At 36.7% G+C, this 25,992-nt stretch overlaps 1 protein-coding gene across 1 annotated transcript in view; it reads right to left on the bottom strand.

Moving 5' to 3' along the window:
- The window catches only part of PRIM2 (DNA primase subunit 2), a 120,944-nt gene extending 94,966 nt beyond the window's left edge, over positions 1 to 25,978 (bottom strand). Inside the window, exons 1-4 of the mRNA XM_026844065.1 lie at positions 25,780 to 25,978; positions 25,037 to 25,140; positions 24,663 to 24,742; positions 16,516 to 16,636 (exon numbers count right to left, since the gene is read on the bottom strand). Coding sequence (XP_026699866.1) covers positions 16,516 to 16,636; positions 24,663 to 24,742; positions 25,037 to 25,140; positions 25,780 to 25,936 — 462 coding nt within the window. The 5' untranslated portion in view covers positions 25,937 to 25,978. The remainder of the gene's footprint in view (positions 1 to 16,515; positions 16,637 to 24,662; positions 24,743 to 25,036; positions 25,141 to 25,779) is intronic.
- Positions 25,979 to 25,992: the final 14 nt, after the last annotated feature.

Here is a 25,992-nt window from a genome sequence, read left to right as displayed (position 1 = left end):
TTTCCCAATTCTCCTCTATAAGAGACAGAAACACAAGGATTCCTTGCTTATTTGCTTTTCAGAAATCAATTAGCTCATTTTCATCAACAAAACCATTTTATTCAGTATTACATTTAATTTCAAGGGGTTTTTAATCTTTTAATATATGCATAAAATAATTATACTGACTGCAATCTTCACAAGCTGTTTAGATCCTTCTTTGTTAGTAATTTGACCATATCAATCCCATACATATCTGTCACCACTGATTTTAGATTGTCTTTCATCTCACTAGCAAGAAAATTTAACACTGTTGGATTAAAAGTGATCCTAGTAAAACCTCCAGAAAAATAGGTTAATGGGCCATGACTAAAGATTGTGGACAGCGTTACAGAAAATACAGTTTCATCAGAAACTCTATTTTTTTTTGAACACAAACAATATTTACAGTATAAATAAATAATACTTTTTGAACTCATAAATAATTTACTTCTTATAACCTCAAGTATCTTACAGGTCAGGCAAACTTTCAACAGCCCTACAAACCCTTTGGCTCCTTGCCTTTTTACCAAATTCACACTGCCTTCATGTTTTCAGCTAATGGAGAGAGAGGAAGAAACAACAAGGATATCCCTAGCCCCTAACTGAAGCTGTGAGATGACTCCAGAACACATTTAAAAATACAAATTGCTTCCCTAAAGACTGGAACATTTAAAATAACCTGGCATTAGCATTAATGATTTCACCATTTTCACATTTAAAACTGACTGAAGATGCAATGAAATGAAAATAAGCCCCCTATAGTCTAAACTCAGACTCAAGCTTTCAGTTAGGTCATACCTGTATCTCTGTATACAGTGTCATAAAAAATGTATCCCATTTTTTTTCTTGGTTCGTGGAAGCTGGAAAAGCTTTCTTTTTTGCCTTTTTTTATTATTTTGATAAGAACACTACAGTTTGTACATTTAATAATTCCATCTCTAAACACATTCCGGTAATCAGTAAAAAAATTAGATACAATTAAATACAGCTTTTAGAATTCTAATCAAGATCAGAAAGATAAAGAGACTGCTTAACTTCTGACAGCACTCGATGTTCACCAGATTAATGTTACTGTGATGTCCAAAAGAATTAAAAAAAAAAAATCAACAGAATTCTTCTGAGGGTGGTATCTGATGTTCATCGGATCCTCCACACTGAACTGATTCAACTAACCCCACAGAAAACAATTCACTAGTTTTGTCTTGTTAGTTTGTTGCCAGTTTAGTAAACTGAAACTGCTTATCAGTCTTTGCTTTGCAAAAGCAAAGAACAATAACATCATGAAAAGGATCTTTCCTTTTCAGTGACAGCAGGTCACGTATCATAGCTTCAAACAATTCAACCCTACATCGTAAGTTTTTGAGACTTAGAAAAATGAAAAAAATCAAGATATAAAAAAAAAAATAAATCAAGGCATGAAAGGAAAGGAAGGAAGCAAGGATTTGGGATAAGTTGCATTATTTCTAGTTTTCTTGCTATCTACCTGCAGCTTATTCATTTATTTTTAATCACAGAATTGTCCTGGAAACACAAAGACACATAAATTTAGATTAAAATATTAATAATTTAATATGCAAGGCTTGGTTAAACAAATACTGGCAGTGAGGCAGTCCAAAAAATTTGATATCCCTACTCTGCTTTAATGAAGAGATAAAGATGCATGCACACATTATACTACTATACATGCACAACTACTTAGTTCTGCTGTTTCTAAGTCTCCCAGTAAGGAACAAGAAAGAACTCAATGCACAAGACCTTTCTTTTTCTAAGATTCAGCTTCAGGTCTATGTGCACACTTCACTGGTGTCCTTAGAAAGTGAACTTTTTAAAACTTGCTTTTAGTCACTGAGCACGAGGTAGTCAAATGGCACAACACCCTTCTCAAAAAAAGTCAGCCTCTCAATACCGCGCTATGTTGCAGTTTAAGTATGAAACAGACAGAACAATCATTTCCTAGTCAATCTAGTCCATTGCCACACATCACAGTACAAACTAAGCTACAACTAGAATACAAAAGTATTAATCTAGATACCATTAAATTTAAGAATGTAAATTTAACGTGTATTCAGCCAGTTAATGAACACTAGCTTGATTAGGAAAGGACATCATTCCCAGCTGTCCTACCAATTAAAAGCATGAAGAGCCTTAAATAAAACGTTCCAGAGGCTTACAAACCCGTTGTTCAGAAATCTGATGACATTTCTTAAGAGGTACCAATCCCATTTTGGACAGGCGCAAATGAATTAAGAAGAAAATTGCATTTTCCATAGTATTACAACTTCAGCTCAAGTTCAGGTTGCTGGCATTCCTAAAAATATAAATGGATGCACTTGGAATTGTTATGCATTCTCATTCATTGACTAAAATGTTGTTTGGGCTTTTCTTAAAATCAGGAGTGGGCACAGAAAGGACATTTTAGGGATCTTCCTTAACAATGCAGTTAATTCATGGTTATCATAATCACAGAGAACTCAGTGACATAGGTCCAGTTTCTTACATACCTGACAAACATTCCCCTATGTCCATGAAGAGGAAAGTTGAACAAAACATCACCACCTACATATTGGACTTCAACATGACTGAAAAGCTAATGAAAGGCCCTTATAAGAAATACAGCAACAGGTTTTCTTCCATTCACAAATCAGGATGCTAACATCAAACTCAATTTTACAGAAACTTGTTAACAAATGTTTCTCTAGATTTAATCACAGGATTAGCAGGGAAGAATATTTCAATGTTTGCAGACCATTTTACAAAGCTTACATCCAAAACAGCAGCTAGTAAATTCTACTTGTAGTGTAATTACATCCTGCACAAACTATCCTATCAGCTTTTATGCTGCTGAACTAAGGAACAATATAAACATTTCCAAAGTTACTGCATTCACTGCTATATGAATAGTAAATTCATTTTGGAAACATTCTTAACCTCAACCACTATAAAAGAACTTAACACCTCGATTATCCAAGAAATTTATTTTCTTCTTGAATAACTATGGTTCTAATTTTAGAAAATACACTACTGATTTTCCAATTTTCTCTTCCCTTATGCCCCAAAAGAATGTCTAAAATATTTACAGAAAAAAAAGAGGACACCTGATGACACCATTCTCCTTGTCTATACTATGTTTCTTCCAGGAATCCCAAATTATCGATTACAAGGATCAGGTCAGGACTTTGCAAACCATTAGATAAATGGCAGTCAAATGTGACCTGGTCAACTACTGAGTGCTAGAGCACATTATCACACCAGTAGTGTGGGTACCCTTCCTAACTCTTCTATGATATCATAAGCTAAAGAACATGGCGGCGGAGATATCTATTCTCCCCTGCGTTTCTGATACAGCTGCCATTTCATATTACTTCAGAAATCCAGGGTTACAGCGGAACAACTGCCTCAGGATTCAGACTGTATTCCAAATGTTGTCTGGTTGTTTTCCACTAGATTAGGAGGAAGAACGGTTTTATTCATCAATTCATTTTTATTGCAGCCTTTTTGCAATTTTTGTTTCAAAGCACATAACTTTTTCAGAGCGCTAAGACAATGTACTTCAAATTAGGAGGAGCACGTATAGCACCCAGTACAGAAGGATTCAATCTTAACAGTGCACTGTAAAGGTCCTGTTTAACTCAAATGATGAACTGCACAAAGCTATTTAGTAAGAACCATAGTGCTCTAGTGCACTAAAGTGGGCCTAAGTTACTGTACAGTTTCTGGTTTAGTTTGACTCTAGTTTCCAAGTCAATTTTAAGCAAGAAAATCTATCTTCTAAAGGTCCATTTAGATTTCTGCAGATAATCAGCATCTGTTTCTAATCAAAGAGATGATTACCAAATTAAAACTTTTAATTAGCATTTTGCATCATTTACAAACTGTTGTTCATTATGTTTATGAAGGTGAAAAGGGACATCCCCAGTAGCTATATATTCTTCAGTCACATTTATTACTTAATTCCACAATTTTATAGAACATCACCAACACCATATGTGCAAATAATACATGCAACTAGAATTACTGCAGCAAAATGCTAGTTTTCTTCATGACTAATAACAAAGATATGTTTATAATTCAATGATCCATTAGAGAAGGGTAAATTAAGACCTCGCCTCATCCATCCTTCCAGCACACAAAAAAAAATAGCAAGTACATCTTCTCCTCTTCTTTCAGTCAACACTTCTCCCTCTTAGAGTTATGAGATATGTGATTCTCCCATGAATCAAATTTTATTTTAAAACTCTGTAAGAGAATACTACAATACATTTAGTCTAAATGTTTTAAACAAACCTCACCTCATCTACCCATCCCTCAAAACATAAGCTCATCAGAATACTCAGGTTGCTTTGCAATCAACCCAATTATTTTGGGTTGCAGCCAGTTAGCAAGACTGCTTTGCAAAAGACATTACTTCGCAAACAGACCTGTGAGTTAGCCTACCAAATCCTCTGACTGCAGTATGGTGGCCTAAAGAGTAGTTCATACTGGTTGAACTGGATTCCCATCCTGCTAATACTCCTGAGGAAAGAGGTCTCCCTAGGATTTTCTTCCCCTAAGACATAAATACAGTCAACAAAAGGTAGACATAAACCTAGATATCAATGTGTGGTGGTTTTTTTTTCTTTATTTGGAACAAAAAACAACTTTCAGTAAACAACAGTAAATCCTGTGACAAAGCCACCACTTGGTTTTATTTAAATCTATCTTCTGAAACTTGAATAATTAAATTGGGAAGTTTATTACTTCTTTTGCAAGTACTTTAAGTACTTCAGGATGAGAGTAACCTGGTTTTTAAAGTTCTGATATACATATTTCACTCTTAAATTTTAGCATTTAAAAAAAAAAAGTACTCTTAAGTCTTTCCACATGCAATTTTGCTTCTATTATGATAGAGCTAAGTGACAGAATACATATTTTTAGGTTACTTTGGCACTATTTCCCACTTACATATACATTACTTCTGACCTCTGTTGTCACCTGCAAGACAAGCATTGTTAATTTTCAAGCAAAGAGACAAATGTAAGATTCAAGTAGCAGAAAATGAAGTCAAAATTCAGAACCATTTCCTTTCACAAATGCAAACTGTAGTCTACGTGGACATAGATACTGCTTTAGCGTCACATAAATTTCCACAGAGTAAAATTAGGCTCTTGACAGTTTCCACTTTTTACACATTTTTCACCATCCTGTTTGGGAAAGGAAGAAATATTATTTGATGCCTCCAAAATGTAAAATCATTAACCAAACCAGAAGAACATTTGGGTTTATACACTTGGTACCAAAATGGATAATTATAGTCACAGCCTTTTAGTGGCTAGACACAATATTAAGTATTTTCTTTTGCCTGTTTCTGTCCTTACTAAGGACATAAACTAGTCTCATTCTCATTAATCCAAATCTGGCTTTAGGATCTCCCATACCCAATAAAGGCAGTCATAAAAGATTTTTTCAAGAAGCTAAACCTACAAATATTTATACAACTGCCCCACTACTGAGATAAATGCTTCTGAAGACAGCATAATAGTGATATCAGAAAGTGTCTCATAGGAGTGTTATGATCATAAAAATAGAAATTAAAGAAGTTTAATTTCTACTGCTTAAAGCTGCTAAAAAAGCACTTCAACCACAACATCAAAGAGCTACTGTGGAAAAAAAAAAAAACACAAAAAAACCAACACTCTAACACTAATGTATTTTGATCATCCCTTTTATTTTGCAGTTCTTATTCTTTTTTCTCAAATGCTGGTAGATGCACTACAGAGCACCAGCTCCCCCAACTGACTATTCCTAACCACTGTTCCTTCCCCTTTATTAAGCATTTTATTAAAATACTGTGCTTTATAACAGCATTTAAAAAGTTAAGATGGTTAATTTTGCAACAATTGGCAGTTACCCAAAAATAAGGCATTTAACCTAGAAGTTATAAAAAAAGTCATAATATTTTTTAAATTTCAAGAGGCTTTTCAGAGGTGAAGAAGTTCTAAAAGAATTTAAATAGGATTTTTTATGCTCTGTGGAGAGAAAACAGCAACACAGAAAGATGTATTCAAAAAGAAATACACTACACTTTGGAAGTTTATTTCTTCTGCACACTGCAGAAAGATAACAGAACAGAAGCATTACAGAAAATCTAAATTCAATTATACATCATTCTTATACCACAGATAAAGGCATGATAATAACTATTAATTTTCATTTCTTGTGGAAGCAACAAAGAGAAAATAATGTCTATTTCAAGGAAGGAACAGTCTGAAGATAAGATGAAGAAAAGATCACAGGAAATAACAGTCAAGATCATGACCAGAACATCACTGAAAAATAAATTTAGGCTAAAACTGTACATTTTATTCTACTCCACATTCCAGTAAATTAAGTTAAATTCCTAAAAAGGTGTGGCATAAAAATCAAAACATTTGACTGCACTAGGAAAATATCACATAAGACAAGTAACAGCCCACATGGATATGTCAAAAGACAAATTTTGTTAAGTCAATCTCACTACCTTATGACAGTGAAACAGACCTCAGAGATAGGTTAAAAAAAGCAGGTGTCACACTGTGTCAAAAGCCCCTAGTCACTCCTGTTAGACACTTTCAAGAGCAAATGGTCAAACAGTTCCACTAAGTCTCCTATAACCTGTGTGCAAAACTAACTGGAAAAACCATGCATGGAAGAATCTGATTCAAAAATAGGACATATTAAGGCAAGTTCCACAATTATTTAAACTAAAATTTAATATTTTAGTTACTAACCTGCATATTAACATAAAAGCAGATTACATATTTAAATGCCTTAAGGCTGGGGACACTGCAAGGGCTCTCCAGAACAAGATCAGATAGGAGAATCTGGTCTAAAACTGAAGAACATGTTTCAGGAGAGACACTTCAAGATTTTACATCCAAGTCAGTTCTGTACAAACAGAAGAAGAGTTGACTAATCAGGAATGCTGAGAAAAACAGTTGTACAACCTCCCTATCTCCAGCTTGGGAGTCACTAGATCATGCTGTTGAGGGGACAGGGAGGAAAATATGTAGTATACATGAATTTAATCTCCATGTCACTTTAGAATTGGTAATGATTCAGATGGAATATTCTAACCAGATGACTGCACTTTAAAAAAAAAAAAAAGATGTTGCCCCACTAGAAAATGGCAAAGGACATCCACCAAAATGACAAGCCAGCACACACAAAGAAAGGCTAAAACAAGCAACAACAAGAAAGCATAGAGTCATCTTATATGTAGAATGCAAACAAAATGCCATGCAAACAAAAGGCCATGCAAACCCACCTTTCTCAATGAGTGGACAGAGCAAGAAGAAATAGACTTATATTACTGAAAAGTAGAGTTAGGTTTGACATTAGGAAAAAAAAATAAGGGAACTAAAGCAGCAGAATGATGACCACCACTATGACACAGGAATATACAGGTGCCAGGGACTCTGCAAGAAAAGCTGTGAAGTTTTCATGCACAAGGCAAATGAAACAACTGTCATCTTCAAAGTATTACTGAAATACACAGCATTTTGGAAGCAGCCACAGAACATTTTGGTCCACGTGAACAGGAGACCGACCCTTAAACAGTCCCCAGAGAGAGATGAAGTCTGACTGGTTAAAATGAACAAGTTTTGTGGCAATTTTCACAAGAACCAAGTGGAAAGGAACCAGAAGTTCACTGGATCTTCCAAATCAACACAAGATGTACCACTGACCTACAGAGACCTTCAGTTGCAAATACTCAAAGAACAGATCTTTCCTTTGATATCTATGAGTAAGTGGTAGGTTTTGGACAGTTAAAAGTATGCAAGGCAAAGCATACAAAGGCTGAAACTCAGACTTAGGGCTTCAAAGGAAATACTTCTGACAGTGCCAAGTAGTAAATGGCATTCTAAGGAAAAGTACAGCTTTGCTACACTTAGACAGAAACTAGAACATCCAAAGGAGAAAGTGGGAAAGATAAAACTAATTGAAAGCAAAGAGCTAGTAGCAAAAAAGTATTTTTAACTATCAGGTAAGGTTTGAGACCAGAGTAACAGCGATACCACACACATACATTAAAAAGAAAAAAATTTGAAGAACTGAACCCTATTGTCCTCATCACAGAAAAACAACACAGAAAGGGCAAGCTAAAAGAAAATAATCAAAATATCCACGGCCAATGAGAGAAGAAAAGCATGACCGAGTAGACTAGAAAGTAGTTTCAATAGTGGAAGAAAAAGCTGTAGCTGAGAAACACCAGAAAAACCTGCAGTTGAAGTTAGGACAAAGAAAAAGCAAACATTAAAAACGCTACATGCAGTTTATTTAGCAATGAAATGTTGAGTACAATATTGGCAGGAGACCTCATTATCTGAAGACAGACAGAAAATTATTAAGTTTTCTTCAAGGTTTAAATCCCATCAAAAGAAAGATTGTGAACAGCTTAAATGCCCTATCAGTTTCACTGAAGCAGACTATGGCATGGAAGAATCTCTCAGAATTTAAGAGCAAAATTAAGCATTGCTTCTGCTGACATTTTTCTACAGGAAGGAGGAATGCGAGATGCTGAGATGGGTATGTTACAGAGAGTTACTTTGTGATAGCAGGAGGACTATGCTGATCTAAGAAAGAAGAGAGAACAGCAAAATGAGTATGGCAGACCTATTCCAGGAATTAGAAGTTAAAGTTCCCTGAATATGTGACAGTTCTCTAAAAATGAACAAGGTAAGTGACAATTCCTATATAGAAAGTTCTATGAAGAGGAAAGGTCTGTTCATTATCATTTTAGGGAACAGAAGGACTGAGCAACAGCTAAGGAAAAAGTCAAATTCATGGAAAAAAGACAGCATTAATAATTACAGCAATTATCATGTAAGTTAAACCACAAGGAATGAAAATAAAGATAATTTAGACTTCTGCTAGTAGAGTTTCCTTTTAAGCAAACACTACTCCAAATACTAATGTACAGTAACTGCCATGTAGTTGCCAATCCAAGGGACTCCACTTCTATGGAACAAAGCTAAGGTACCAGTATAACTACATAACTTTTGACCCAACTTCCCCTTGAATGCTATCAAGCACAAGTTGCTATATATTAGAAGAAAGAAAAAGTATAAATAAAATTCTAAAGAGAATACTCTCATCACTTTTCCAAAATATCTTAAAACAACTGCTGAAAAAAAACCCAGAATATATTAGAGATACCTATTGACATTTCAGAAGCATGCAAAAATCCAGCCTAAGATCTAGGAGTTAACATGCAATATGACATATATAGACACAGCCTGAAGGACAAGAAGATGATAAGCAGCACAGAGAGTGAAGGAAAGAATAAATTTACTTTTATGGCTTCAAGTTATCTTCATCATCATGATTACTTCCCCAGTGTTAGGTCCTGTAAGACCAAACATGTGAATGATAGGAAACTCAACATCTTAATTCAAGAATCTCTAGGAACACCATTAATCCAGATAACTTGCAGTTTTCCTCCAACTTACAGTCACACTGAAAGCTTTTCAATAACAACTTGTGGCAGTCACCAGAAGTACTCTGATTATGTCAAAAAGGCAATCAGAATTTAAAAAAAAAAAAAAAAATTAATAAACTAGGATTTATCTCACACTGTGAAGGTCCAAAAGCACTACAATACAGAAGTGTAAGTATGGTCATTTCTCAAGGGCTTCCAATACAGACATGCATAACCAGCTTCAAAAAAACAAGGAAAATGACATGTAGAAAGGTTGGTGTGGGAACAGAGGGACAAATGAAGGGGTGTATACACAGCAGGGCATGTGGAAAATCACACAGACAACCAATCTCACTGATAAGAGTACATGACAAAATGGAAGTTAGGCACAATGTCAAATGATTCCAAACAGGTCTTGTGTCACAATCTGGCAGAAAATAAATCAGGAATTCCTAAGAAAGGAAAAATACAGATGCCCACTTGTGGCAAGAAAGAAAAACAACTTTGTAGTTAAAGCCCAATTATCACAATTAGAACAATTTACTTTATATCATTCCTTCATATACTGAAGAATTTACTTTGAGATTAAAATATTTTCTTCAATTACTATAATTTTTTAAATATTCACTATATTTCTCTTTAAATATCTTAAAAATCTGTATTAGTGGCTTTTACTGCCAGAAACTGTCAGGCATCATAGATGTAATTACTCATTTATAGTAAGATTTTAATGCTTTAATCTCTGAAATTAATGTAAATTTCAGCTGCACACCTGTGTTTGCATATTCTCTTTGATGGGCTCTGTCACCTTAAATGTCAGCATTTACTTCTCTTGAGTGCTGCTTAAGAATTTCCTGTGCTCCCTACGTGACTGACTTTACACACAATTTAATGTGCCTTGAGAGATGAAAATTACATGCCATACATAAAAATCTTCAGTATTTATCTGGATGATGACAGCACTGTCCCTTAAAAGCCTTTTTTTAAGAACATAAAATATAGCATGGACTGAAAACATTCTGAAATACTTTCAGAAGCATCCCATGATTCTCCCGTTACTGTGATACAAAACTATTTAACGTATCAACAGAAAAAATTCTTAAAGATTAAGATGAGCAAGCTTTAGAAACAGGGAATGGATTAGTAAGTATTTCTTGCTAGCTAAAAAAAGAAAAAAAGAAAAAATTATACAGCAGAATCTTCTCACTGAATGGCCTGTATTAAAGTGTCAAGAAAGGCAGTGTAGCACTTCTCTTTCACGACAAAGAAACATCAAAAGCAGGGAAGTCTCACATCTGAACATATTCAAAGACTGACAAGCCACATAACACTAAAGTAACATAAACATATAGGACCAGGTGAAAAAGGAGTGAATCATAGATACAAGTGTAGTGGGGTTTTTTAGAAAAAAAAAAAAAAAAGTAAGCTTAGTTTTGAGGCGAGACTATTAACCAGTCTTCCAATCTTCTCCCTTAAGCAGTTCCCCAAAATTTGGTGGACACCTGACAGCAAGTCATCTATGAAGTATATAAAAGCAGACAAGATTACAGACTGAGGTCCAAAAATTAAAATGTCAAATAAGGATAAAAATAAGCTTTACTGAACAAGAGAACTACAGAATTACTGAACAGAAGAGTTTAGCAAATGTTCCTCTAACTCCAATGCTTTAAGCTGAACAACTAGATGTGTTTTGCAAGACAGCAGGATTTTATATAACATGAGGCAAATGGAACTCAAATAGTCATTTTCCCAGGGACCAGGTAATATCAAGAGAAAGACCCCACAACTGGCTACCAATTAGATGACACTGCTCTAAGAAAATTACATTTTAAATGAGCTAGTAAAAACCTATAATATTTTATCAAAATATTATTTCCTAAAGGTTATTATTGTAAAAGAGTCACATAAGAAATGGTGCTCTCAGGCCAAGCCTAACCTCTCACAAGTCAAGCCTAACCACTCCCAGGAAAACACATGGAAGGGACTTCTACCAAATAATGTACCATAGAGCGAGTGTGTGTGAGCATAAATAAAATAATTTCTGTTTGCTTCCAACAGTTCTAACTACTGTCAAAAGGTAGAGTTCAAAAGTTGAATTTCTTCAGTGTCTTCTCTGTTTACTGGAAAGGAGGCTATATTGTAAACATCACCTTTGATATCGTGGTTCAACCACAACTTATTTCAGAGAAAAAAACAAGCTAAATGCTTAATTGTTTAAGATGTCGATACAATAATTTTGAGGGGGAAGGTATTCATGAAAAGTGTATAAATGACTGTTAAGATAAAAGTAATCTTCAAAAATTGAATCAGTTTTAATTTTTTAAGATACCTAAAAAAGTGTAAAAGTGAACAGTACAAATCTTTAACAATGTATTTTCTAATGCAATTACAAACAGCTTTAAAGGTGTTATGAAAGTAAATTAGAAAATAAATTATGGAAATGAACTAGTTAAGACAACTAACCTCAGATACTACAAAGTATACCAGTCTGTATTTTTTTTTTTATTATTTGCAGGCAAAGCAGCACTTCATTAAAACATCTTTCACCCTCTGCCCCCCAAAAAAAAAGTTGGGGCTTGGTTTGGGCTCTGATTAAGAGCCTGACACTCATTACACTGCACAGAATGCTTTAACCAAAAGTAGAAAAGAAACATTTTCACTAGTGTCCCAAACTCTGGCCAAAAAGCAAAAGCTGAAACAAGTTATTGTCTGAGATGCTGAACACATCCTCTCAGAAGCTGAGACCACAGAGTTTTTCCTACTGAGAAGTGACAATAGTAAAATTTCAAATAATCCTCATCAGCCTCTATTCCTGGGCTCAACCTCAGCCCTTGTCACCAGTGACATGACAAGCTCTTCTCATCCAAACTAACATATCCACGCTAAAACAAAAGGAAAAGACCACTGACATTTATGCAACTTCTGGCCCCATTACTGTTTACAACTAACTGAAAAGTATAGTTGACAAAAGCTCCAATACAGTCCCAATCTCAAGAACACTCTACAACTACATCAGTTTAAAATAAAAGTGTAAATAATTAAAAATTACAGAAGTTGCAACAAGGGAAGCCAGTACATTCATAAGACTGTCATTTTCATTACAGTCGAGTTACAATAAACAGCAAAAAAAAAAAAAAAAAAAAAAAAAAAAAGAGTGAGAACAAGGTCCGTCATTCCTACTTCCCCCACTTTTTATTCTTCCTTTCCTTCTATGTTCTTCCTTTCTCGACATTTTATTCAATACCACATGCTCTACCTTGTGCTCATGTTGGCATAAATTGCTATGAGAACATAAACACTAATATTTCAGAGTACTGTAAAATTTTGAGCACCAAACCAATGTTCCAGTAGGCTGAGCAACACCAGTCCAGGCATCCTCCACATTTGCCAGAAAACAGGTTGGCCTACAAGTAATTAAAACTTCCATTTTCTTCAGAAAGTCCAGGTTCCAGAGGCTTCTCACAGAAATATGAGATAGACTACCTTAATTCAGTGACAGCTTTGTAAAAACATTTGAAGAACTTACCTAAGCTTCAAATTTCCCTAATTTATACTAAATGTAGAGAAGCTTATTTTCACATTGTAAAAAATTTGAATTATCATAATCCTATGCGTGTTCAAACACTAATTCATTATCCTGAAGTCAACATCTTTAATCTGGATACTTTGAACAGTTTATAGTCTTCCTTTTGCAAGTAAAGGGCATTTTTTAATCAGGTAAAACACCACAGAGCAAGTATTTACTTATTTTAATGAACCCTTTCCCATGTATTCTGCTCCATCAGCAATATAAATGTCACAGGACATAAGAAATCCTATTATAACAACTAAAACATTCATTTTCATTAAATTTCATTTCTATTTTTAGTTTCAGAAAGCTCTTGCTATTTGATTAAAATTCTCTTTAATCATGAGATCAGAACTACTATCATTTCAAACTCTCCACAGCTGGCTACCTTAGAAAAATTCAAAAAGTCTGGTATTTTTTCTCCTAGTTGTTAACAACTTCATTCTTTCCAAAAAGTTGTTAAATAAGATCTTTGGCACTAAAGCCTCCAAAGATTTTAACAGCTGCTTAAGTATTATCCCTGAGCAGGATTGAAGACTTCTTGATTCTATAAATGAGTAATTCTTAATCCATAATTCAAAAAAATCTCAGGAATTAGTCTGCAAAACCCCTGCAAAGATTTATATGAATACATGTCTTTCTCATGCATGTGAGCAAACATGAAAAGGAGAGATGTGACAGTTACTGAATTCTCAATGTCAAGTTCACTTTGTTGGCACTATAAATGAAGACAAACATGACGAAAGTAGACAAGACTATCCACTTATTCCTCCTCCTCACAAAAAGTTTGACCAGCTCTTTTATTAAATACTGAGAATTGCTTCTTACAGTGGTTCTTAGAATTGTTAAATTGAGACATAGCTATGCCAGACTATGCCGAGGTCTGAACTTCAGCAGCCCTGGCCTATCTCAGCTTACAATTCTGAAATGCAGAACTGTTATCTAGAAAACGCAAGGCACGTGTCTTCTCTTCAAGGATATTTACCTAACTTTCTTAGCATAGCTTAAGCAATTAAAATCCTATAGTAGAATTTCTATCCGTTTAAATATACATAGGCTGAATTGTAATATCAGAACTTGATATTACCTTGACCTGAAGGTCCTGAAGACCATTCTAACAGGTACAGCACAAAGTTTGACTTCCATCTTGTTTTATGCACAGTAAGGCATGAAAACATAACTTTTAACAGAGAACTATGAAGAGGATAGTCCGTCTTCATTTCCTTTTAAAGACGTTTACAAATACAACATTGAGAAAAAGAATACTGCTTTTAGTGGCCCCTACGTAGCACCATAGAGTTTAAACCTCTTTCAGATACACATGGAATTCCTTAGTAATATTCAAATGTTCTATATATGATAGCGCAAGGGATTAGTTTTGCTTAAATTCCCACTGGAGCTGGAAGTGGGGAAAAAAAAAGTAGAAACAGAGAAGATTTGCAATGAAATGTTTCTTTGTTGCCTCAACAGGCATAAGAAAGTAATACCTTTTTAATCATTTTGACATGTTGAAGGTACATTCAATAGCACAGAACCAAGTTATGCTCCTAGCTATTTCCAGCAACCTGTAAACATTGATTTATTCTCACAAGCCTGAATGCTGAAACTGTGACAGGACAATATGAGTCCAGGGAATAAGCAACAGAAACACAGCTCCACAAACACACCATTCAGTGAAAGGTCTGTTGAACCAAAGAATGAAATTTCTAATAGTCTCTTGAAGACCCAGGAAAGCCCACAAGTTACTGCTTAGCTAGACAAATTCATTCTCAACACACTGCACAAGTCATCTTTCATTATCCACATGCACTGGTGTCTGATTTTTCAATCTAGCAACATATAATGCACATCAGCCACATATTAGAATTTTTAAGTTCTTCTAATTAATCAGTATTTTAAGAGAAAAATGGGTTGGTATTTTGTGGTTTTTTTCAGTAGAGTCATGATTATACATTAATTTTTATAAGATTACTGAGAGCTACAGGCAAAGCTGGAGCTTTCTAACAAAATAGTTCATAGCTGCAATGCAAAATTTTATTGAAGTCATTAACGCAGAAACTGCGACATTTTCCTTTAATTTGCTCAGACAAATGAAACGGTATATAACAGCAAGAACTCTTTTATAATATCCTTAAAGCATCTCAAAAACAACAGCTCTTTGTCTACACAGATTTGGTATTTTCAAGGTTTTTCATAAGTTAGTAAAGAACTAGAATAAGTTTAAGTCAAAAGGAAAAAAAGCTTTGAATCTAAGTTCTAATGAGAAAGCAACTGTGGAATAAGCATTTACAGAGTTTTGGATGCAATTTATAATCTGTATTCTCTGTAGCACGTACTTAATGGGCCAAAATCAAATGGTCTATTAAGTGAAGAGAGTATAATTTACATGCATGTGTGTGTGTATAAAGCCTATGTAACAATAAAACTGTTATTTAACTGTAGATCTTTTCAAATTATATATAAATCTCTCAAGACAGTAGGCAATTTTTAACTACTGTATCTAATACCAAATTTACTCTTTAAGCTAAATCAGTCTTACAGCTTCAGTAACTCACATAATATGCACAAACAAGCGGAATAGAAATTATTTTTAGCATGTACATACAACCACATGTCAAAAATATACTTGCAAAGTAGATTATTTTTAACCCACAGTGACACAGTAAGTTACATTCTTGAGCAACCCATACAGGATTTTCATACTTTGATTATTAAAGTTTAATTATATCCTCAACATCTCTTAGGTATTCCTTGAATGCATGTCTCATTTTCACATAGTTCTCCAGATGTCAGTATTCATGAAATGGTATGATGTACAAAGTCCCCAAGGTTACTGTGGTTTGCTTTGGTTACGATAGTAAGAAACCAACATCTTAGAAGTAGTTCGTAGATTACAAAGGTTCTAGAGCAAAGTTTATGAATAAAGATATATGTTTTCCAACTGAAGTTAGTAATCTGATGAGAATAGATTGCACACACACTTCAGGTTAGAATCAAACGGTTGCATTCCTATCACTGAAACCTTTAAGGTGAATTATCACACAATTCATCACTTACACATAAAAGAAAACAAGGTAATTCTGACCTGAGTATTATTTTCCCTGAGGGACAGATGAGACAAACAAATGTCGTATCTGAAGAACACACACTAGATCTAACCTATCCAGAATCTTAATTCAAAAACCCCTCCTATCAGCTTTCGTAAACACTGTTAGCTTACCTTTGTAATTACTCAGTTTTCTGTCAGGTATTGGTTGACTGAAGCAGACTGATCTTCTCTTGTTGCAGCACAAAATTATATAATTTAATCCTCGTTTCTGCGGCATGCACACTATTCTTAGAGTTCAGAAGTTTTGTGTGGTTTGTTTTTTAAAGCCATAACTGCACTTTTTTTTTTTTTTAAACAGAAGTACTAAAACTATCTTAATGACCTTTTTTTTTAAAAAAGGCACATGCAACCTAACACAAATACAGAAAGTAACATACTTACAGCTTCAAATGATAAGTTAACATGTTCCAGGAATTTCTGTCTTAAACTGTCAGTTAGTTCATTGAAGCGATATCGCAAGAGATCCATTTCTTGTTGAAGAAACCAACGCCTGAGATCCTCACTGCAAAGAAATAATAAAAAAAAACCCACAATACATTTTCTGATTATGCATCCTTTCTTTATAAACTAGATGTCAAACCTAGTGAACACAGTATTAAATGTAACACTGACTTTGGCATGGGACCCACAAACTGAGGAGCCTGGAAAAAAGACAGGAAGCTTTCTTCTTGTGAAGAGACAATATACATCGGCAGTCATGCTTCTTTGTTTTGAACGAACAGAGGCAGTCAATCTCAACACTAAAAATTGCTCTGTAGGTATCAAAGCTGTTATCCCTTTTAAACAGTACTAACCATTTCTTAGTTGTTTTAGATAATAACCAACTGCAGATAACATTCTCCTTCAGTATTTAAAGGACATCTTTTTTTTTTTTAACATGACACAACATTTCTTCATTGTACTATTAATGTCACAATCAATCTGATGAGGCAAATACGAAGAAGTAGGAAGCCTACTTCTTTTAATTCTCGCTTTTGGGGTCTCTCCAACTGAAAACACATGCACACTTCTCAGATATTATAACAGTGCTATATACTAGGCAACAAATAGCCTGGAAGCAAGCAAAAGGAAAATACATGATAACAAACTTGGGTGAGGAACACAAAGAGAACATCTAACACTTGACAAAAGAGCAAAAGGGGTTTAGCAACAGCAGGTGAGCAAGTAGAACAAACAAGAAAACAGGGACATAAGTCAGTAGACAACATTAAAAAAATAAAACTCTGAAGCCAGTCTCTAAATCAGTCTCTACTCATGTTTACTCTTTACATCCCAGCACTCAGACTCCCAGGCATCAGCACATTACTCAAAGCTATAGCAAATAGGTACCAGAATACTAGTAACAAAAGCCACCCTGTAGGTACAAGCACAGAATGCAGATGATACTCTATCTCTCTATTAAAGGGCATTCTTTTAAACTGTCCTCCCAGAGCTACACTGTGGGCTACTGCCATGACAATTCACAGAGCACAGAAATACTGCAGTCTTACATGTTCTCCTTACAATATTTACGCATGTTTTCCCATAGTTGACCAATGAATTACAACAGAATTCTTTGTGATTCTGTGGACAAAACCTCTACTTGAAATATGGTTTGGTGAAAATTGATTATTATTCAAATTATAATTCCATATGGAAAGACTGCGTTAAGGCCTTTTGTAAAGTATAACCCCATGGGCAGTCTCCATGCTTGGGATATTAATCATCTGTGCAACTTAAAATGGAAGTTAATGCTCTGATCTGCAGTTCTTCTGTGATCATCTTGAACAGTAACAAAATCCTAGGATGTGACCATTTTACTCTGTTCCTAATTCATCAGTTTTATGCTGTCTTTGTCTTCCAAAGGAAACAAAATATCAAGCATATAAAGTTACTTTGGCAGCCAGCCAGTCTCCTGTTTTTCTTTTCCTTCAGGAGAGTAGATCAAAGGCTCTAATCCCACCTACCAACCTAAGTTACCTAAACAAGAAAATATTACTGTTATCTCTAATACAATACACACACCTACCTGGATTCTTCTTACAGTTGACAAACTAGCTGATGAACTGGCTCACATTACTGTGTATGTCCAGCATATACTTTAAAACTGACTTTCCGAGACACGTCATGATCAGGGCATTATCTATGTTCATTTTTTTCCTTATGTCTTTGGAAAACTGTACATTACTTCTAAACCCAAATCATGTCATTATTAACATTTTAAAAAATAATTGTACACTCTCGCTCCAGACAGATATTATTAATAATACTTATTATCAGAACCACAACCTTAACTGAAAAGAAATGTCACTCATTAGATAACTACCCAAGTTGCTGCTGAAAATGAGACAGTTGCAAGTAGCTGAAGCGTAGATGTTAGGAATGTCTCACGAATCATTCAGGTTGGAAAAGATCCTTGGGATCACTGAGTCCAACCATCAGTCCTACTCTACAAAGTTCTCCCCTACACCATATCCCCCAACATCTCATCTAAACAACCCTTAAACACATCCAGGGATGGTGACTCCACCACATCCCTGGGCAGCCTATTCCACTGTCTGACCACTCTTTCTGTGAAAGATTTTTTACTAATGTCCAGTCTGAACCTCCCCTGTTGCAGTTTAAAGCCATTCCCTCTTGTTCTGAGACCAGCAATAACCTCTCTACAATGTCCTTTCAGGTAGTTGTAGAGAGTGATGAGGTCTCCCCTCAGCCTTCTCCTCAAACTAAACATTCCCAGCTCCTTCAATTGCTCCTCATAGGATCTGTTCTCCAGGCCCTTCACCAGCTCTGCACTGGCTCCAGCACCTCAATATCTCTCTCGTATTGAGGTGCCCAAAACTGGACACAACACTCCAGGTGTGGCCTCACCAGTGCAGAGTACAGGGGGACTGTCATCTCCCTACTTCTGCTGGTCACACTATGGCTGATACAAGCCAGGATGCCGTTGGCTTTCTTGGCCACCTGGGCACGCTGCTGGCTCATGTTCAGCTGCTTGTCAATTAGAACCCCCGGATCCTTCTCTTCCAGACAGCTCTCCAGCCACACCTCCCCAAGCCTGTAGCCATGCAGGGGGTTGTTGTGGCCCAAGTGCAGGACCTGGCACTTGGCCTTGTTGAAACTCATCCCGTTAACGTTGGCCCATGGATCCAATCTATCCAAGTCTCTCTGTAGAGCCTCCCTATCCTCATGCAGGTCAACACTCCTGCTTAACTTGGTGCCATCTGTGAACTTACTGATGATGCACTCTGTGTCCTTATCAAGATCATCAATAAAGATGTTGAACAGAAATGGTCCCAACACCGAGCCCTGAGGAACACCACTTGTGACCGGCCACCAGATGGATTTAGCTCCATTGACCACCACTCTCTGGGACCGTCCATCCAGCCAGTGCTTGACCCAGCAGACCATTCCCTCATCCAGGCCATGGGCAGCCAGTTTTTGTATGAGAATTCTATGGGGAACTGTGTCAAATGCTTTTTGAAAATCCAGGTAGACAATATCCACAGCTTTTCCCTCATCCAATAGTTGGGTCATCTTGTCATAGAAGGAAATCAGGTTTGTCAGGCAGGACCTGCCTTTTTATAAACCCAGGCTGACTGAGCCTGATCATCTGTTTGTCCATTACGTGATTTGTAATGGCACTCAAGATGATCTCCTCGTTTTCTGCCACTTACCTTTTTGTGTGCTGACTACTCAACAGTTTAAATCAGATCAGTAGATTCCCAATATAGAAGAACAGTCTCTTTCATACCAGGGAACAGCACTCGGGTCAGGGGAGGGGGAAGAGGGTGAGGTGAGGAATCCCCCTTACTCCCCCAAGGAGTGGTAGGCAAGACTGGCATATTTCTTATAAAGCATCGACACTAAAGTACATTAGAAAGACATGAAAGTGCTCCTAAACCATAGTTCACATTCCACTATTACATGAGAGTTCAGTTACCAACAACTTAATGTTAACCTGTGAAAAGTCTTAGCATGGTCCAGAGCTCTATTTCACTAGACAACCAACACCAGAAGATTCCTCAGAGTTTAAGATTCAAAAGGTAGACAGCAAGGGGAACTCAAGTACAGAAAGCCACAAAAGTAAATGCTAGTCAACATAAAAGGTAGCAATTTCAGCACACAAGTCTAATTTACCATATACCACATAGAAAAAAACATGGCAGGAAGTAGAAAAAAAACCCTTGCTAGGCTTAATAAAGAACTTATGTCTATGTTACACAACATGAGAAAAAGAAATAAAAACTCAAAAATATGCTTAAAAGTTTCCTGGATAGAAGAGTTTTGCTGTCAGAGCAGAGGGAAGATTTATTTCTTCCATCTCAAGTAAAGTGAAGACTATGCTCCTGTGACTTTCAAGATTCTTCCCAGCTAACCTGATAAAGTGAAAAGAGATGCAATAGACAGAAACAGAAATGCATGGTCATGGTCAACATGAAAGTAAAATTCTGTTCAGAGCTGTGTTTGCCATGAAAGTGAATGAAACAAGATTATTCTGTTTCCTGGTCTTGACAGATATAAGTGACATTACAAGAGGTGTGAAAGATGGGTATGGATGAGACTGTTCACTCAAGACTGTACATACCTTACCTTAGTAACATTATATGGGAATAAGCTTTAATGCCTTGGACTTCAGAAGGCAGAAGGACAGCCAAGAGATAACTACATTACAGACTTGACTGACAAGGATGGTGGAGCTGGTCATCTCAAACCATGTAAAACCCAAACCAAAATAATCTAATTTGTAAGTGAGGACTGATGCAGACTAGAAAAAAAATAAGTTGATGTAAACTCATACCCCTGGGTGGCACTGTTGGCCAACTGGAAACTTAAAGTGGTGTCACAGGAAAACAAGCCTGTAAACACAACTGTCACAGAGAACTGAATTCAACCGAATTTGCTGTTATGACTATTTAAGTACACTTTTTCAAAACACTCCTACCTTAATAGCTTTCATCAATTAACCTAATGTTTTCTGCCAAGCTTATTTTTCTGACCTAGTATGATAAAAACTTAAAGAACAGTGTATTCTATTTGCCTCCTAATTTTACTTTCTAGGGAACATGCCAGTTTTAGAGCACAGAAATCTCTCATCTCTGAAATTGCTGCTTTTCAAGAGAGAATGAAAAATAATGGGTACAGGATCAGCTCAGTGCTTAAGTGACTATTTTCCATTTTATGAGTAAGCACTGTCTACCTTTCCAAAGAAACAAAAAAAGCTAGCTTAAGTGGAAACTATCAAGCTGCTTTATTGAAACACTGCATCAAACTATCTGTATATAACCAGGAACACAAAAATACATTTGCAAGTAATTCAAAGAGTGCCCTGGAGCTCTATCCAAGGCCCCTCCTCCCTAAGAAGGAGACTACAAAGCCAGGCTCTTTCCTGATGACTCTGTGGCCCAATATAGCTTGGATTCATTTGGGCACAGTGGCTCACCCTCAACAAGCTGACCACCTCTGCCCTGAAACACAGGGTCTGAACCATGTTTCACATTTATTTCTTAAGCAAGCACTAGAGTCAAATAAGCTCTCATACAAAAGACAAAGATCTTTTAAAAAGAAGCTTGCAGAGAAGAAGCAAACAGTCCAATTATCTACCGTGAGAGATGACTTGTAAAAACAGGTCCTGAAAGAAAGAGGCCTGCAAGAAACAAAGACTGAGGAAAACAGCCCGAGAAAGAGATAATGGTTAGCAGGGGGAGTGGAGGCCCTCCAAGCTGAGGAATGTCTCAAACACTTTCAAGTAACAAAACTATAGTCATAGGGTAGATAACATGGAGGTCAAGATGCAGCTGAAGGGGGGAGACCTCTGGAGACAGGACAGTTCTGCTCTGGTGCACCTGGCCAAATTTAAATTGACCATCTGTCTGGTGAATGACCTTTGCTTCATTATCTACAAAATGCATATTAAAGTTAACATCCTGAATATGCTAATGAAGACTAACAAGATCATGCTAATTACATCATCTCATGAAGCACCGTACCCCTTCCCATACATGGGATATGTAGGTATGTGGGTCAACCTAGGGGACGGACCCAAGGAAAGTGGGTATAAATCAAGGGGGAAAAGGGAGGGGGGGCCTAGAGAGTGAAGTGAAGAAGACGGATGCCTCCTGGAACCCTCGCTGGCGGGATCGATGGAGGAACCCAGAACAGTGATCTCTATTACCTCCATCTCCCTCCTTTCCTTTTTCCCCCTTTTCCTTCACTACCATTAAGAAACGCAAGGCATACTGTACTGCTTGACACAACTTGTTATATACTTAGCCAATTATCGTATGTCCAAGTAGTACATTGTGAGAAGTTACTAAATGTCTGGACTTTGAGACTTGTCTCACGGTTGTCCACTCTGTTGGGGATTTACCAATCTGAGTCACTTGTCTCCCTCATCTGAGTGGGACATGACATCTGCATCCATCATTAATTCCAGGAGATACCAGAGCCATTATAGAGATACAGGGCAGAGGGGAAAGATATCACATCAGTGACAAAGGCAAATGTCTAGCCAAGCCCCTGCTTGGTTATTTCTGCCTGAGGCAGCCTTTCACTTAGCATGCTAGCCACTGTCATCCACATATACCTTCTTCCCTTCTCAGCACAGTGGACAAAGTTTAGTGAATTCCACTCCTGAACAGAATACCTAACCTGCAGGCTTTTGCTAAACTGTTTGTATTGCTTTCTGTGAATTTGACCCAAACTCATTTTTCCTGAAGCCACAGACTAACCAAAAATAGATGCCAGATCAGATCCTTGCCACCAGACAATTCTACCTTCCCGAAGAGCAGAACTTTTTTCCAATGTGTCATTACCAACACCCTCAAAGTGTCTCATCTCCAACAGAAAAGCAATGGTCCCATCTAAATAATAACTAAATGCTTGAAATTTTACAAGAGGATAATGGAAATCAAACTGACTATTCATAATGCCACTAGCTGCATAAGAAACACCAAGTTTTCAGGGGCCTTTTAGTCCCAGGCTACTTAAGGATACTACCTTTTATGGGGTTTTGGTAGAAACTTACCACACAGGTAAAGCAAGCTATTTTCAGTAGGACCAGTATGACCAAGGGAGTTTATAAAAATATACACAACAAACATAAGCACTAGAAAGAAACCAATACATTTGTTATTCATAATTGCAAATACTATATGTAGAATAGAGAAGGGTAGAAGGAACTTCAGTTGCAATTCTGTTATTCAACTTGGTCCCTTCTCTCAGCATTTTAGACTATGCTACCAGTCCATGCAGCGAAGGCTGCTATTGATCCTTCACACCCACAATATGTTCCTCATTGTACATGCATCACAGATCTAGGTGGTTCATCAGTCATGTACATCAACAAACTGTCCTTTGCACAGCGCAGATGTCTTTTGAAAGCGCAACATGACGGGATGTGAAAAATCCAGAAATTTCAGGGTGTTTAAAGTCACCCAGGGCCTGTCACGATGAGGTTTCCTCTATCTGGAGACTTTTGAGGACTCTGCTACTCCTATTCTGATCAGATGGTCTGTAGCAGGAACCTACTATGTTGTCAGCCATCTTGGTCTCTTCTCCAACACCTGCCCAAAAACTCTCAATTGTCTCATAACCCATTCCAAGGAAAAGTCGTATCCATTCCAGCTTCATACCATGTCTTAGAGCACAATCCCCCCTACTCACCTTCCTGGTCTGTTTTTGCTTACAAATCTGTATTTATCCACAGCAACACTTCAGTCATGTCAGCTATCACAGTATCATAATATGTTTTCTACCACACACACATAATTTAAACAATATTTCAATTTATAGTGCGATTCAATTAACAATACAGAACAATACACACTTCATATTTGCCAGTTTTAATTCTAAAAAAGGACTGCAATGGCAAGGAGTCAGGAGTTCACACTGCTGCATAACAAAGCTGCTAAAGATATAAAACACTGGACAACCTCTATAAATTCATCGAAAACTTACAGCTGAAGCAAAAGGAATGCACCTGACAGGACCAACTTTGTGCTTGAGATTTTACATAATGTGCAGCCATCCACAGCAATGAATTTGGAAGAAAAGCAAAGTCAGAAGAGGAAACCTCAAACTCAGATGGTATTTCCAGTTTGCCAGAAACAAGACTTTCTCTTTAGACAATAGTATAAAGTCTATTTAAATAGTCAGGTCTTTGGTCAGTAATCAACAGTCTAAGCATATGCAGAAGTTAATTTAAATTATTAATCATTGCAAATTCCTGATAAACAATTAATATTGGTGTGCTTTAATCTCAGAAAAGATGTCAAAAGGAAAGACTCAAATCAACATTATGTGCGTGAAACCCATAAGTTTATACTTTTTTTTATCATTACAAAAAAATGGGTATTAATTTTGAGCCCAAGTATCCCTTTTCATTACAGTTGAAATCAGATTCCTAGTAAAAAAAACCTGAGCCTACCTTTCCATTTAGTAGCCATGCAACTCTAAAATATCTGTAGTGTCTATAATAAAAAAACAATGTAGTATCTGTATATGTTTAAAATTAATAAAGAGTACAACATAATCCAAAAAGTACTTACGACTGACAGTAAGCAAGGCGTAGTATGAAATGAGAGATATGGTCTTTTCTTCTTGCCTCATAATCATCCTCAGCCAAAGCCTACAGAACATATTATTATTATTTCAGAGAAATAATCTCTCCCAGATCAAAAATCCACAATTAATTTATCATTGCTGTTAATATCCATCTTTAAGACAATAAATGCAAGATTATTAAAGAAGTGGGTTGTCCCAAAGAAATATATATATATACTCTCAAAGAGAAACTACATCTCTGACAAAATGACAGAAGCTTTAAGAATAGTATTTCATCACCTCTACTTTTATTCAGAATTCTTGAAAGGCGTAAAGAAAATAAAGTGCAAGATATTTCCATTTTTTGATTTTTACTTACTCTGTAGGGAAACTTAAGCTTCCGGAGCTCAGATTCCAGCTTAGTTCTGTATGATTCACTACTTCTTACATAGCTCACACCAAGGTTTTCAACTACTTTGAGCACTGGGAAAAGAGAAAATACATGTTAGAGACAACATATTGAAATCTAACTGTATCATGTCTTGCGAAATGCACAAGCTTTGGTAAGGCCACAGGAATTGCTTTTAGCAGTATGGGGAACAAAGTGGTAAGAAGCACAAAGGTAGAGGCCACAAGTACCAGCTTGCCCAACTCTGGGATCCATACAGTCAACAAGGGAGACAGCTAACTCTGATAGATCAGTCTCAGAACAACGGTTTCCACTGTAATGATGGAAACCTTGGATTCAGTGGTTTTCAGGAGCTCAGGGAAACCCTTGCTCCCAGCCACAAAGACCTGAATCCCTGTACAGATACACATTAAATGGGTCGCAACACCTCGAAAGTGAAACATACTCGTAAAAGCCACCAGTGTAAACCAAAACTACACAGCCCTGACTGCTATACCAAAAAAACCCACTCGTTGTGAGAACAGTCACAGCTCTCCGAAATACCTAAAGCAACACGTTTTCCTTTAAAGGGGGTTCACTTCAGCACGAGCAGGCAGCCAGTTTACATTAATAACAGTCTGAGAGAGCATCTAAGCCCGCCAAACATACATGCAGCCATTACAGGAAGAATCAAAATCTTCAGGGGTGGAGGGACGTCCGGGCCCGCTACTCACACTTCAGGCGGTCGATAGCAAAGCTCTCAAACTCCACCAGAGGGACGTTTTCCGTGGGGGGCTCCAGATAGAACTGCAGGCTGTGAGGGTACAACTCCCGCCGGTCCCCGCCCAGCCGCGAGTGCTTCTGCCTCGCTCGGCCGCTGGAGAACTCCATCTCCCCCGCCGGCGGGCCTGCGGGAGACACGGGCGTTCAACCACAAGGGAGGCAGT

The sequence above is a fragment of the Athene cunicularia genome (assembly GCF_003259725.1).
Source record: "Athene cunicularia isolate RWA chromosome 3 unlocalized genomic scaffold, athCun1 chr3_part1, whole genome shotgun sequence".
Classification (NCBI taxonomy): Eukaryota; Metazoa; Chordata; class Aves; order Strigiformes; family Strigidae; genus Athene; species Athene cunicularia.
The sequence above is the reverse complement of the archived record's forward strand: the minus strand, read 5'-3'. Positions and strand labels throughout refer to the sequence as shown.